This window comes from Falco naumanni, chromosome 1 (genome assembly GCF_017639655.2).
Source record: "Falco naumanni isolate bFalNau1 chromosome 1, bFalNau1.pat, whole genome shotgun sequence".
Lineage (NCBI taxonomy): Eukaryota > Metazoa > Chordata > Aves > Falconiformes > Falconidae > Falco > Falco naumanni.
In genome coordinates this window covers 7,959,334-7,973,750 of record NC_054054.1, presented here as the reverse complement: position 1 = coordinate 7,973,750, position 14,417 = coordinate 7,959,334, and the positions used below count along the sequence as shown (strand labels likewise).

General features: G+C 44.5%; 2 protein-coding genes across 11 annotated transcripts in view; one reads left to right on the top strand and one right to left on the bottom strand.

The window, feature by feature from the left end:
- SCLT1 (sodium channel and clathrin linker 1) overlaps window positions 1-1,957 on the top strand; it is a 43,509-nt gene extending 41,552 nt beyond the window's left edge. For 3 of the 4 annotated variants that reach the window (XM_040615987.1, XM_040616161.1, XM_040616252.1), the window contains one exon: window positions 1,297-1,957. In XM_040615987.1, the coding sequence (XP_040471921.1) occupies window positions 1,297-1,359 (63 nt within the window). In that variant the 3' untranslated portion in view covers window positions 1,360-1,957. Of the gene's footprint in view, window positions 1-743 lie in introns of all 4 variants that reach the window. The other variant, XM_040616074.1, reaches the window with a different exon arrangement.
- Window positions 1,958-4,734: 2,777 nt separating this feature from the next.
- JADE1 (jade family PHD finger 1) overlaps window positions 4,735-14,417 on the bottom strand; it is a 47,172-nt gene continuing 37,489 nt past the window's right edge. For all 7 annotated transcript variants that reach the window (XM_040615717.1, XM_040615541.1, XM_040615863.1 and 4 more), the window contains 3 exons: window positions 11,620-12,156; window positions 9,292-9,409; window positions 4,735-8,395 (listed from right to left, as the gene is read on the bottom strand). In XM_040615717.1, coding sequence (XP_040471651.1) covers window positions 7,497-8,395; window positions 9,292-9,409; window positions 11,620-12,156 — 1,554 coding nt within the window. In that variant the 3' untranslated portion in view covers window positions 4,735-7,496. The remainder of the gene's footprint in view (window positions 8,396-9,291; window positions 9,410-11,619; window positions 12,157-14,417) is intronic.

The window sequence follows — 14,417 nt, the reverse complement described above, 5'->3', positions numbered from 1 at the left end:
CCATTTGCAGATTACAGCTTTTTAATGTGGGTGATCCTATGTGAGTTGCAGAGAGGAAGTGTTCAGTTGATCTAAATTGTCCGATTAGGACAAATGGCGTTTTTTTCCCCACCAGCAGTGAATGAAGGGGCATAGCTCCCAAGCTATCATAACGTAAGCTGTGTTTCCTGGCTGTAAATGCTGTCATGACAGGGCCTGCCCAAGCTGGTGAAGATTTGCTCTGAAAGAGTGATTTACTTTGTTTGTTTGTTTACCTCCTGTTTGTTATGCAGATCTGTTCAGCTCCAATAGTTCTGAGGTGCTGTCTTCCCTTAAAAACATGGTCTCACAGTCTTTCAAGGGAGTAAATTCCTGGCCTCGGTGCCCAAGTAGAAAGAGGTCTTGCTCTTCCTGTAAACACTGATAATTAACTGTTCCTCACCAGTCTCCCTCTGAAAGGTAACAAAGAGATTTGATAGATGTTCAGCAGCTAAACTGCTGTCCGGGTCTCACTGCCAGTCTTCAGGACTGCCTTGCCCTCTCCCGGCTTGGCACAGGTTCCTGCTGCCAGCTGCCAGGCGTGGCTTCGCTGTAGTCACTTCAGAAATTCTGTCCTGAGCCCCTTCCTCCTCCTCCCCACCACATTAAAAAGCCGTACCGGCACTGTTCCCGCTGAAGGCTGGAAAAAGAGGTCTCCAGGAGTACTGCTACAAGAATGTCTGCTCTTCTGAGTCCGAAGGAACAAAGTGTTTATTCCTTTCTAGGTCTCAGAAGACTGAATGTGCACGAGTGTGCTTCCTCAGATTCAGAGCGGTAATTCTTCTCTGTATTCTGAATCTGTCAGTTGTGGGCTACTTTCTGACTTACCTGTGTATTCCTGTTACATCATCCATCTTACTTGTAAAATTAAGTCCAGTATAGGCTAGAGCTGGACTACTAGGAAGTTTAGAAATTACATTTTTGTTGTGGTTAGTTCAATGACTACAAATCTTAGCTTATTATTAAATAACAGTAATTCAGTAAGAAACATAAAAAAATACAGGACATTTGCACAGGTTTAAAATGTATGTTCTAGTAGATGTCTTTAAAGCGTACCACTGCTACCTAATCTTTCATCAATCTTGAATTCTATCGGATCTGAGATAAGACAAAAGCAGTAGCCATCTACAGAGTGCATTGTCAATTCAGTTTACCTCAGATTGCCGCTTTCTGTGCTTCTTCCCTCCCCTTCATGACCCCTTCCACACTGAAGTTCTATTGATACTTTGATCTGACAAACAATTACATAAGAAACGATCTGCTCGGTTTTAATTACAGCTCAGCCTAGTAACTACACAGAAGAAAAAAAACACTTCCCTGAAGGATGTGGAAGACACTTAAACGCGTCTTGTTCACTCACACCATGCTGGAGTTAAGATGATCGCTGGAGAAACTTCGTATTGGAGCACTGAAGTCAAACACATGGCAAGGCTTGTAAAACTTAAAACATTTTTTGGTTTACTCAGGTAAGAAAGGAAGCGGATGAAGATACTGTATCTGTATGCATAGTAAAGATTGGAAGACGACTACAAAATGTTGTCGTTAAAGTCCTTTAATGTAGCAGATGAAACAACCCGATACAGTGCTGTGGCATGTTGATCTTTTTTGGTCTAAGAAACACCAGCTCCAACTACGACAAGACTGTGTACAGGGAATAGGTACTGTTATATTGAAATTCATGAGCAGCTTTGCTCGCACACAGTCGATGCCTCTAATTTTTCTTTGTAGTACAGGAACTTGGAAACATTTTGAAGATCTTTTATGAATTGTAGTAAGACACTAATAGCGTGATGAATGTCAAATAGTTGCTGGTTTCATGGTAGGTGTTACAGCCGCAAAATGCCTCCATTGCCTTCCAGTTTTAAGAACTCTGTTCAGTTTGTTCTGTTGTCCCTGGGGAACAGTTAATAAATAAAATGCTGCCACGGCTATTGATACAGCTCGTTTGTAAGGACCACAGTCTTTCTTCAGTTGTGCTTTTTTTTCCTAATTACTATTTCACAATTCTTCCTTGCTTTTCTGTTACCTGCTGTCTCGGTTTGTGTGTGGCTGGGAACTTCTCTGTTATTTCCATTTGCACAAAGCTGGTGAGGTCACCCAGCTTTCGTGCATTTGAAGCAGCGTGTTTGAATTCTACAGGTGCCAGTATGTGGGAATCCTCTTGCGTACGTGTTTTTCTTTGATAGTTCAGACACCTCATATATATCATTCTAAAACTAGAGCCGAACTGTTTTCCTCTTTCAGCGTATATGATAAACATTTGACAGTTGTTAACTGATTCTGAAGTGCTCCTGTCTTGGACTTAAGTGACGTTATTTCTTGTGCTTCCTCTGAAACGTGAGGAGTGTAATTCTGGTTTGTAACTTCAGTTGATGGATGCTTACCCAGCGCTTGATGAAAACTGCTGCTTTGGACTAACCAACCCGTACGTCTGTCGTGGTGGACCTTCACCGTATGCATTTCAGAGGACAGACCCGGGCTGATCACCACGTGCAAGTAAGAGTTCGTGCTGCCTCCTGAAAACCTGGCTGTTCCAGTGGAGCCTGCAGGATGGATGCAACCTCAAGAAAAACTTCTGCCTAGTGCAGAGGAAGTTACTATTTCCTACAGTTGTACACACTTCCTCACCAGTGCCTTCTCACTTTGATACATTCCTGTATCCGTTGCAATCTCTAATTTTGCTGAAAGACTTCAAAGGCTTTTTCAAAGCAACACGGATACATTGTCCAGAAGCTCCAGACCTCTGTTGGGGTGAGATTTTTCATCAATCAACCAGGTGTATGGTACAGAGGGAGGTAGGTACCAAGCATCTTGGTGTCATTTGCCTAATGCACATCTGAGATAATGACAGCCCAGCTGGAAGGTTTTGTGTGAGCTATTCCTCCCGCTCACTCCTTAAAGAGGCTTTGGCTGAGAAGGGCGGGTAACTGCAAGTTTTTGAGCAACAGTTATTTGTGTATTTGCTCCTTGAGGCACAGAAGGGCACCTGCTTGGTTCCCTTTTGATTAGGGATGGATTAGTTTCAGCTTGTGGTGTAGCTTTTATATAATGGTTACTTGTCATTATGCAAGATGAACTGCAATGATGACACAAGCACCCAATAGTGAAGGGGCAGCACAGCGATTATGGCAGGTCCCACAGGAAAGAAAAAATTTCCCTCCTGTCTGCCTAATCCTCCTGAGCAGCTGAAAACTGACCAGACACCTCTGACCCCCCAAATGGAATGTGGTCAAGTTAAGCTCCTCATCCTGCCACCACTTCCCTTCATCCCTTCCCTCCTTGGCATCTAGAGGAGGCTGCTGGCACGTTGCTCGCAAGGTGGACTTTCTGAGCAAAGGCATTTGCTGAGGCAGTTAAAATTCAGGGGCTTGCTGGTTAGCCAAGGTTTGCTCTTTCCCTCGTACTAGACTGTTCCATGGCACCGAGCAGCAGGCTTTTCAGTCATCCGTCTTGGTTGCTTTATGTTTGTTTCTAGCGGTATTTCCTGTCAGTCTTCTCTGGAAGGGCTTTTGTTCCCCCTCCCTTCCTTTCCTGCCCCAACACCGGGTTTTTGAGTGTTTCATTCCCTAGTGTGACAGTAATGCTTCCCATTGAGTAAAACTTGGTTCTTTACCGTGTTACTTAGGAAGGGATTCTAGGTGAATTAGTCTCTTCCATCCAACGGGTAAGACAAACCAACTAAGCAGGTACCGCAAGTTTATGTTGGGTCATCCCACGAGCCCTGTACCTTCTGGCACAGGCCCAATCCTGAAAGCTCGCTCTCTGCATACAAGAAACTTTTTCCCAGTCTAGGGAAGTGGCGAGCAGGCTGTCCTCAGCTCCAGCCCAGTCTGACTCGGGTAACCCCAGCAGCACAGCGCTCTGCAGAAGGCTGCTGGCAGCAAATCTATAAAGAAGCTGCACGAACATCTTTCAGACTTTTATCCACCCCCTGAGCAGCTCACACTAGTACCTCTTAGGAGAGGGCCGTCCTTTCATCTTCACTCTTTGCATTACGCTTGAGGAGTGCTGCTCACAGTTGCTGCTCACAGTTGCCCACAACGGGAATGCATGTGATGCAAATCCAGGTGTGGGCAGCACTGTGTACCCACGGCTGTTTTTCAAGATGTACTGCTGGGCATTCGCCTTCACAGCCTTGTTCTCCTCTTGCTCCGCTCCAAGTCCCTTCCCTGCTTCTGCAGCTGGAGTTTGGAGGAAGCAAGAGCCAAGGACATGCTGCGCTCTTAAAGCCTTGTCTCCTAGAGATGCTGCTGTAGCAGCAATGGTCCCTGCCAGCAGTGCTTGACTACAGGCAGTTCACAGCGTGACACACACGCGGCATACTTATCCTGAAGGTTTACAGGTAAGAAACCTCGTGTTCCTCTTCCAGTGGAACATGTGTGAGGATTATGGACTTTGGAAGGGCATCATTTCTCAAGAAATACCAACTAACTGAGGTAAGCAACATCTTGCTGAAGATCTCGAGGGAAACAGCGTACAATTTTCTGTTGATGGGACAGGGACAGCTGTCAGTAACATGACCCTATACTATTCCTAAAAAAAAACCCAAACAAAAAACCTCTTTCTCTTGCAGCCACAGTCTGCATTTCGGTACCTGTAATAATCCCAATCAAATGCTTATTTTAACCATGACAACTCAGATCCTCGCAGCGAAGTTCCTATGTAAAAACCCAAACAAAATAACTATTGCAAATGCTAAAACACCGCTGGCAAGGATACTGCAAAAATGTACAGCATTTATTCACATACAGACAAAAAGGCACAATTCTACTGAATATTTTAACAAAAAATACAGCTGTCTTCAACTAGGTCTTTATAAATACTTCAAAAAAGGGAGAAAATAAATACAGGATTGGGCCATGTAATATAAAATATTCATCTCTACATATACTTTTTATTTCTATCTGTTTCTCTTCATGCACCTTTTTTAATTAATTTCAGCTGAATGGACACCAAAGCTAGGCACATTGTGAAAAATCTTCTGTACAAGGTTTTACAAATGTAATGACAATTTTTTTCAAATTTCTGAAATTAAGATTTATACACAACATGTATAACCCTTCATTTAGATTTGTGTGAGTTCATAACCTAACAAATGGCATTCCAGGCAACTTTACAGAAGTTCAACTAGCCTACAGTTTGACAGAACACACCAACCATAGTCAAAGATCTCTTGGTCAGCCTGCACAAGGAAAGGGAACGCTTAAAAACAGGAATTCAGCAAATGGTTCTAGCCCAATAAAATCCAGGGGTGAGTTCGTATTGTCACTGCTGTACTTACACCACCTCTTCTGCTGAGCGCTAAGCATGGGAGACAAAACTAACCTACAGAGCTGGTCACACGGCGGCCCTCTACAGCTTTTTTTTTTGGTTTTGGTTCAACTTCACTAGAAATCCTAGAAAGCTTATTAACCTAAACGTCGGGGAGCAAAACAGGTAAGGCATTAATTCTGCACAACGTTAGCATTCGTAATAGTGCAAATTAACAAGGTACCTCTTTCAAACTGGCGTGAGGTTAAATCATTACTTGGAATCAAAATTTAGATTATTCCATCTATGGCTTGACAAACAATTCCCTATATGGTCGTGAGCTTCTTTCTTACAGAAACAACAGCACCTGTCTGGAAAACGTTGCTGTACATCGAGGAGAACTTAGGTTTCGCATTTACGTTTTGTCTGTCTGTTGTTGTTTGATCAAGTAAGTACTCTTCTTTAAACACATCCCAAGAGTGACTACCTAACTTCAGATTCACCAGTGCCCTGTTTGACTTTCACTTAAGTAACAAAGTTAATCTAAGTCTTAACTTCTTGGCACCAGCAATGGTTATTTTAAAAGCACACTATCTTACACAGAATTCCCCTTCCTCCAATGGTTAAAAGACTTCCGAGTTTTAAAACAAACGATAAGGATGCATTCTGTTGAAATTTTTAATTAAGAGGTAACTTGCATAGCAAGACAGGGCATTAATAGTATTTTTTAAAAAAATTTTTTTGATTGAATCCTCTGGAAGACTTACTCTGGAAGAGTTACGGCAGAGTTCTACTGGGATTTTCAGTGTTGCCTGCTCAAGAGGCGAAGGTCTAACGGTAAGAAGTGAGTGGATGTGATAATGGCAGGCCTGGAGTAAAGGGCAGGGGGGAAGGGGATCTTTATGCCTGTCTTGCTTTAACACATTGCTGCTTCAACTTTTTCACCAGTACAAACATACCTGGCTTACATCTATGCAGAATTCCAAAATTTACAGGCTCCTAACACTCCACTGTTATCTGTGCACTCTACTTGGTACAAAACAGTATTCTAATGTTATCTGTTAATATTATTGCTCAGAGCTTACTAGTTATTGCCATTTGCGATTATTTAAAAAAAAAGTACACAATCAGAATATGAGTTCCCTCTTCCATCAAATCTAGTCCAGAATAGAATGAAATATTTTTTTCTTCATTTGACTGTAAAGAGCTAATCACAATTTATTGCCTTTCCATTTTATTCTATTTAAAAATATATATTCATGTCCATTGTAAAGCAACCCTTTAGTGTCATAAGCCTGGCTTTCCCAATACATACCATTAGTGCATCTGTGGTGGGCTTCAGGAAATCCTACCGACTAGTGCCTTAGAAAGATATTTTTTTTTCATGAATTGTCATCATCCTGCGAGAGGCAGGTGCCTGACTGAAGGTGACGGGTTACTCCACGGGGTGCGGTAACCCACAACCCTGCCCCCTTGCTCAGCACTGAGCCCCTCGAGAGCATCCTCAGTGCTCGGGCTGAGTCACCTTTTCGAGCTGTTGCACTGTCGGGCAGCTGCAGCCCTGACCCGTCCCTTCCTCCTTCTCCAGTACAACACCATGGTTCGATCCGGTCATCTCGTAGGTGTATGTACATGTAAACCCCGGAGCTCTGGAGGGGTTTGAGCTGCCACCTGCGCTCAAACTGAATGCAACAGAAAACATTCTGCAAAGGGAAAGACCTATCACCACCCAAGGAAAGTGACCATTTGTCATGGGATTTAGCAGTGCACTGTGGTTAAACAACCATCTTCGATTCATTACACGCTAGTTAAATTAAGAGCTTGTGCTTTTCCAGAAGGCAGGGGAAGGGAGTAAAATTTTCAGTGCTTTTTAGCTAGAAGGGATGAATGCAGCCTACTTCGCCCTACCCACCCTAGCCCCTTCTGAAAGGTTTTTGTGAGTGAGTTCATCACAAATCCTGTTTAAGTAGCGATGTCATTTTTCTCGCTTAGGAAAGCTGCAAATAAAGGAGATTCAGACCTCTCACAGAATTGGGGAGGGGGCAAAAAACCCCAACTTTTAAGTGCATGTAAACATGTTTACACAGCTCAGGAATAACGGGTTATCGATTTGTCAGTCTGTAAGCCATGTCTAAGAACTCTTCTCTCACACCAATAAATAATGTGGAGCTGGCTTGTAGGCAGTGACTCTACTGACCACGGTGCCGACACCGTGTCCCTGTGTCCAGTCAGGATGCCAGGATGCTTCTCCTAATAATGTCCGTCCTTCTGCTGATGGTGCTGCTTGGACTGAGCCTCTGCTGCCTGCACTTTTTTTCAGCCACTTCAGTCTCTGAGTCGCTCATTTCGGCATCGGGGATGTACCCATCATTCTCGCTGTCAGGCTTTAGCTTGCTTTTTGCCCTGTCCTTCGGTGAAACTCTGCCCATGCCCAGGTAGGGGTAGCTGGAGTTCTGGCGGCAGGGCTCCTCCGGGCTCTCGCCCTGCTGTTGCCTCTCCCCCTTCTTTGGAATTCGGAATCCGCCCCAGTTTTTCACTGGGCTCGTGGGCGTCGTAGGCACTTTAACTACTGTCTGATTAGAGTTTACTTTGACAAGACCCCCGTTGCATTTAGGCACTATATCCCTCCGCGTGCCAGGTGCCGACCTACCACTGGAGTTCACAGCCCTTTTATTTTCCGATTGCCTCTGAGAGAGTTCTGTGGGTCTCAGTGGTTTGTAGTTGTGTTTAGAAGTCTTTTCTTTTAGCTCTGCCTTGATCACCTCACACTGCGGACGATTGTCTCTTCTTTTTCGGTGCTCTGGTATAACTATGCCATTTTTCTGCTGTGCTGATACAATCCGTGTTTCTGCAAAGGTCTTGTCAAAATTTAAAAAGCCACCCGGAGCTGTACCGCCTTCCCTTTGGCTGGGCTGCCTCAGCATGGATTTGCCGTCACTCCCAGAGCTGTTTCTTACTCTGTCTCTCTTGTGTGGCTTTTTCAAAGAATGGGATAGAGACGTGCCCATTTGTTTCCTGAAGAACGCAGAATGCCATTTCAAATCCTCTATCTTGGGAGCATTGGGGCCCAAAGATGGACTATTGAACAACACCGTGTTTTCCATCGAGGAGAAGGAGGAAGGCACACCTAAACGTAAACAGACTAAGTTAAAGTCAAGCAACTCCATGTCTTGTAAATATCACTTTTGAATGCACCTGTTTTAACTCTGTTCCTCATGCCTGACGTTCTTCAGCATAAACGGGTATGTGGTTGCCTATCCAGCCCCTTTACATCACAACTATGCGGTTACGTCTTGGTTTCACAACGGCCTGCCGGTGTAGCCGACTTCCCTGCGGCCGTGCTGCACCTAATTACACTTGTAGCAGACACAAATCCTAGCACTAGTATATCCACTCAGAGGCTCCTCAGAGAGGAGAGGAAAAAAGCAACCAGCAAGTGGACCCCATTGATTCTGTCCGACATACGGTTTATTGATTACTGAATACCTTAGGGATGATCTAGTTAATGCAGTTAACTTTGAAGGTATTCATCTTTCTGAGAAAGACTACTTTCAATGAGACCAGGCAGAAATAAACATGTTCCTTTAAAAGCAGAGCGCTGCCTTTTTATAATTCATTTCTTTAAACCGCCATCTATGATGCACAGCAGCACACACTGAACACTAATGCAGCGGCACTAATAAACCACAGACTTACCAGGTACCATATGGCACCTGAACGTTAAGTCATGGTCTCTCTGTCGTTAGGAGTCACTACAGAATCGCACCAGGAAGGCTCTGAAGCAGCAAGGCCCTCAGTGCCCCCCCGACAGGAACACTTACCAGTTCTATAGCCATGTGCCCACCATTAGAGCTAGACACAGCCTCAGTTTTTTTCTTCCTATCTGCTGACACATGGTGGACTACACAAGATTTTAATGAGAATAAATGAGGTCCTGTTTGTCCTTCAAAATTAGTCATTGGCCTGTTACCAAACCTTTCAGTGCCTGTGGTCTTACGTGAAAAAGAGAAGGCTGAAGCATACCTGAAACTCTTTCTTGTTCCAACTGCTTTGCGTAGACATTAAATATCTGTTCTTGAACTTTGCAAACAGATCTCTTGATTTTTTCCCTTCGGGTCACCATGTAAGTGAGATTACGCACCTAGAAGACATCAAGTCGATGAGTTTTGCAGGCAGTTGCGTTTCTCTGATGTTGTCAATCTGTGCTTTGAATTCATTCTGTTTAAGTACTACACACCATTTACACAAGTTAGTAACGTATTTAAATTTAGCCTTCTTCAAAACACTTCTTAGAAAAGTCTTAAATAGCACTTAATTGACAGATTCATCCATCAAATCTGGGAGGGCCACACCACAGAAGTAACTTCTATAAACACCTGAATTATGCATATATATCAATATAGATTTCTACAGGAAGTCTAGAGAAATGCTGGAAATGCTTAAATATTCTCAGTATTACATAGCCTGGCACCATTTGCTTCTCCCTGTTTGAGACACAACATAAAATTATACTTAATAGCATAAAGACGTGGAGAGCTATTCAACAGTAGCAGCCCTTCTGCTGACCCTGCCATTGCAGTACGACTGAAATGAAGGCAGGCCAGGCTGCTCGTGCCGCAGCGCAAGGGAGGTGGCAACAGTAACGGAATTATCAGTTTAACTATCTCAGTGCTTTTTAGAAGAAAACTACATTTCTGTGTTTAAAATGTGACCGTCTAATCTGGCCAGCTGTGTACGTTTCACAGCACGGCTCTCCCAGGGCTCCGAGTTACCTCTTTCCCAGAGGAGGGAAGCTGCTGAGCACTGTATGTGGGTGTTTCCAAGGCCGCTCTGGGTGCAGCACGGCTGCACGCAGCGCGGTGCCCTGTGCACTACAACCTTGTCAGCTGCTCTCGCAACCATTAAGGAGGAGACATCTAACAAGCCTGGGTTTGCTCCTCTATTTAAAGCTTCCAGTCCCAGGACAGCCAGTCCTTTCCAGTAGCGTCATTGCTCTGTGGATTTGGATTAGAAGGGATTTGTGTAGGTGGCACCCCTTCTGATCCAGTCTGTGTCATGTCCACAGAAGTATCTGTTTCATTAGGTGACCCGGATGATGATTTCAACATCTGTTTCTAGATGGATGACACTGTCACTAACGTCTTTCATCATCAAGTCTACCTGACTTTACCTTGAAGAGGAGAAAAAAAACCCCAACACTTGGGGCCCTGTTTCTTTTTTTCTTTCCCCTCCAAGTTACCTTGGATGTACAACCAGTGGGAACAATGGAGTAGTAAAATATTGAAAATACTACATGGATGGAGTGTCCTGTTTCGACATCACACTTAAAAATGGAAAGGATACATAATGCATAATTTAAGTTCCAGAGAACACAGTGTCAAACTCAACTTATTTAGCTGATCAGAGAGAAGATTAAAAAGTCTTGCGCACACGGAGCAGAAACAGAAGATACCAGGTAACCCAGGTAGGTGTCTCATGGGCTGGAAGTTGAAATTAGAAAAAAAACTGCAACGATTCAGTAGAAGAGTAGTTAGCCATCAGGATCCTTTACCAGGGATGCAGCAGATGCACGAACACCCACTGTCCTGATGCAAAGACCAGACAGCATTCTGCAAGAAGGGCCCTAGTTCACCACCAGGTGAGGCTGAGGTAGGACCTACTGAGCTGGGTTCTGCACAAGGCCTACACCAGCCATATGCTGTATGGACATGAAAAACTGAAAGATAACTTCAGTACTCCTTCTGGCTCTAGTGTTTTGTACTAGTTAACCCCAAAACCACCAAAAAGGAAGGAATTCAGGTTGTTACAGGACTGGACGTACTTGAGATAAAACACCAAACTAACCGTACCGAACTGTTCTTTTATAAACTCAAAACCTAATTGAGCGGACTATCGTCTGCCTCCCAAGCCTACTACACAGAATCAATGAAAAACGGATCTGCTGGAAATCAAGGTCAGTTTCATAATCTTTTCCTTCTTGTGCACCAGATAAAAGGAGCAGAGCAAGCCCTTAACGGCTAAAAAAGCTCCAGCTGGGGGTTGCAGTACAGTCCACGGCCATCAGCATTAATCAGTAAAGAAAGCGTAAGTGGAAACACAGCAATCCAGTTCTAAGGAGATGGGATACTGCAAGCCAGGACCTGCTGGCCCCGTGAACTAACCCTCTATCTGAAAAGGGTAATCAGTGTGCTCTGCAGAAATTCGGTGTTAATGGTCTTTTCTGACAACACAACTTTGAGTTAAGACCCAGCATGGAGCGCCCGCATGCCAGGGCAGGAACAGAGCCCTGCTCGGAGACGCAGCTAACGAAGGCCAGCACGCTAACGAAGCACAGGCAGTGCAGTGGCTTACCCGCTCTAGATCCTGCCGGAGGTGTGTGAAGAGCTGCAATCTTCTGAACAGAACATCCTGCTCCCGTTTAGCCAGATTGTCCTCTTCATCCTTCTTTGGGGTAATCAAAGGCTTATTGAAGTTGGCTTTTCTCTTCAGCTTCCAGTACTGGTAAAGGAATTCCACTGGCTCCTCAGGCAGCCGCAGCGCTTTAGCCACTTCCAGAGACTCAACAAACGTGTAGAACTCATCCTCCAGCTGCTGGAGCTTCTGCTTGCGGAGGCTGACTCTGTGGGCCTCCTCCTGGTTTTGATCCATGCTGTGGAATGGGTCCATGTGGGCAGGAAGAGAGCTGCTCTGGATCCCAATCCCATTCCCGTTCTCCTGACCTGCACTTTCACTGAAAGTCTCATCATCGGCTTTCTTGGTGGAGCTGTGCTTGGGACAGTACGACTTAAATTTCACCTCATCGTTCTCTGCCAGTATGGTCTTCATCTCCAAGCCTCGGTCAAACGCACAGGTGACGTGAAAGGCTGTTCTGCAGTTCTTCACTGAACACTACAGAAATTAAATTAAATTTAATCAAATAAAAATTTCAGAAGCCACACTGCCTAAACCGATGCAGGCAGCCAGGACCGCTCTGGAAGAACAACCCTGTTGCTACGCTCTGCTCCAATGCCGCATGTACTCTCTTGCTCTCTCTTAATTAGCTTTACGATTTAGTGCTTTCAGGCCAGGCAACGATCAAGTGGCCCAGTGGGACAGGAGTGGTTAACCCCCTCCCTAGCCCAATCACGCTATTCCATAACCCGCAAATCCACTAGAGTACTTAAATCTGGTTCTTACCGTCACCAGAGCCACTCGTGTAAGGCAGTGCACGCAAAAGAAAACGTTCCCCCTTTGACTGTGCCAGCAGGAGAGAGGGGGAAAACATCTCGGTGGCCCCAGGCCAGCCTGATACTTTTAATTAAAAGTCCTTCCCAGCACCTGGACCCGTGCTACCCAAAAGGCCTCAGCCAAAGGGCATTTTTCTTTTCCCCTGTTATCCCCATTTCCTAATGTCAAATACTACATCGCTGTCAATCACTGCTTCACTGACTACAGTCTTCGCTTCACCTGGGAGATGAGGAGAACAGGAAACTCAGTTTTGTGTCATTCTTCTTCCCTCCCAGTGAACCCGGCAGTCATGGAGTGACGGGCACTCGTTCAGCTGATTTAGCACTTCATTTCTATTATATGTAACTTCCTCTTGCAAAATGCTGTCATAGCTATTGCCAGCCACAAACCGAAAGGTTTAAATATATATGTGTGTATCTGTCTATATACGCACACACATACGTATGCGTTTGTATCAGCTCACGCCTCTGCCTCCAGTGAAAAGAACTTGAAGTGGAAATGAACATTAGTGCTATTAACTAGGAGGAAACAGAACTAGGCTTAACCCAAGTCATCTAACCTAAAACAGAAATGCACTGTGCTAGGATGTTTACACAGAACTTTGTAAAAAAGCCAAGTCTCTTTCTCCCCTGGGTTTTCCTGCTCAGGTTGACTCAGCAGCCAGATGGCATATAAAGGTACAACCAAGTTTGAACTGCAGAAGTTTCAAATGAACATTCTTTTAATAACCCCAACATATAAATGGAATTAAAGAATACCAAAGCGTCTTTTGCCCTTTCCCCTCTTACTAACATACACAGCAAAAGCAGCCCAACTGGAACACCGAACAGTACAGAAGAGTACTTTAGCCGTGGTTTCCAAGCTGCTACCGTGTAGAAAAATTAGCTCTTAGTGTGGCTAATGTTTTATTGGGAGAAGAGGGGCAAGCATCGTCAGAAGGAAATCTGCTGAACCTGGGAGAATATGCAGTCTGGTTTTTCCCAGCTTGCTGCAGCTGCTCTCTGCCCAGACTGACACGCACTTCCAGCTGCCAGCTTTTCTAATTGCCGTGCACATCTCATAGCATCCCTGGAGGATCTCGATCTCTCAGCTCCTCCGGTTAATGCTACTTCCTTTCTATTTCAGTGGCTTTCTATAATGTTCTTCTCCGCTGTATAAAGTTTCACAAGACAAATCTAAATATCTCCCACTGCTAGCTTTAATGACACCAAGATTTACACAACTCTTAAAAAACGTCAAGCAAAACTGTCAATTTTTTTTGTCTCTTCCCCCGTAATTTCAAGTGTAGAACGGTTTGAAGTGGCAGCCATCATGCCTGCATGTCATCCTGTGTCATTGCTAGAAGGGGAGAGGTGGTATCAGAATATGAAAGGACACACACACGCCCCTCCCCTGCACGCTAACACACATAAACAATCAAGTGCTCAAACTACAAGTTACCCCGCTCAGAACGGGTCTGGAGAACGGACAAAACAGTTTCAACTACGTAAGAGCGGCCAAGAAGAAGGGGACAGCTCTGCAAGGAGGTATTACGGTTGCAAATTTATATGCTGTGGACAGATTTACCTTCTCTACTTAGCATTTACTATTTATACATTCCCTAAATGGAAGCGGACTGATAGGTTTCACTGGAACTACTGCTGCATTGCTGGTTTACAACTTTTTCTGGCAACCTCATCAAATGACTGGGAGCAGAGGGGAAGGAAGGAAACGGATAAAACCTCATTTCCAAGTAGTGTAGAACTTCAGCAATTTTTCTGTCTTAAAACTGGTCTTACCATCATGGATCCTGTAACATTAGACTAGCCACAAAACAGAAAGAGCTCTACTTCTTCAGACCCCTTATGAGACAGCAGTACCCTCCAACCTGTCTCAGGGAGCTTCCTGAGGATCATTCTGCTGAAGTATGTGAGGCACTGTCA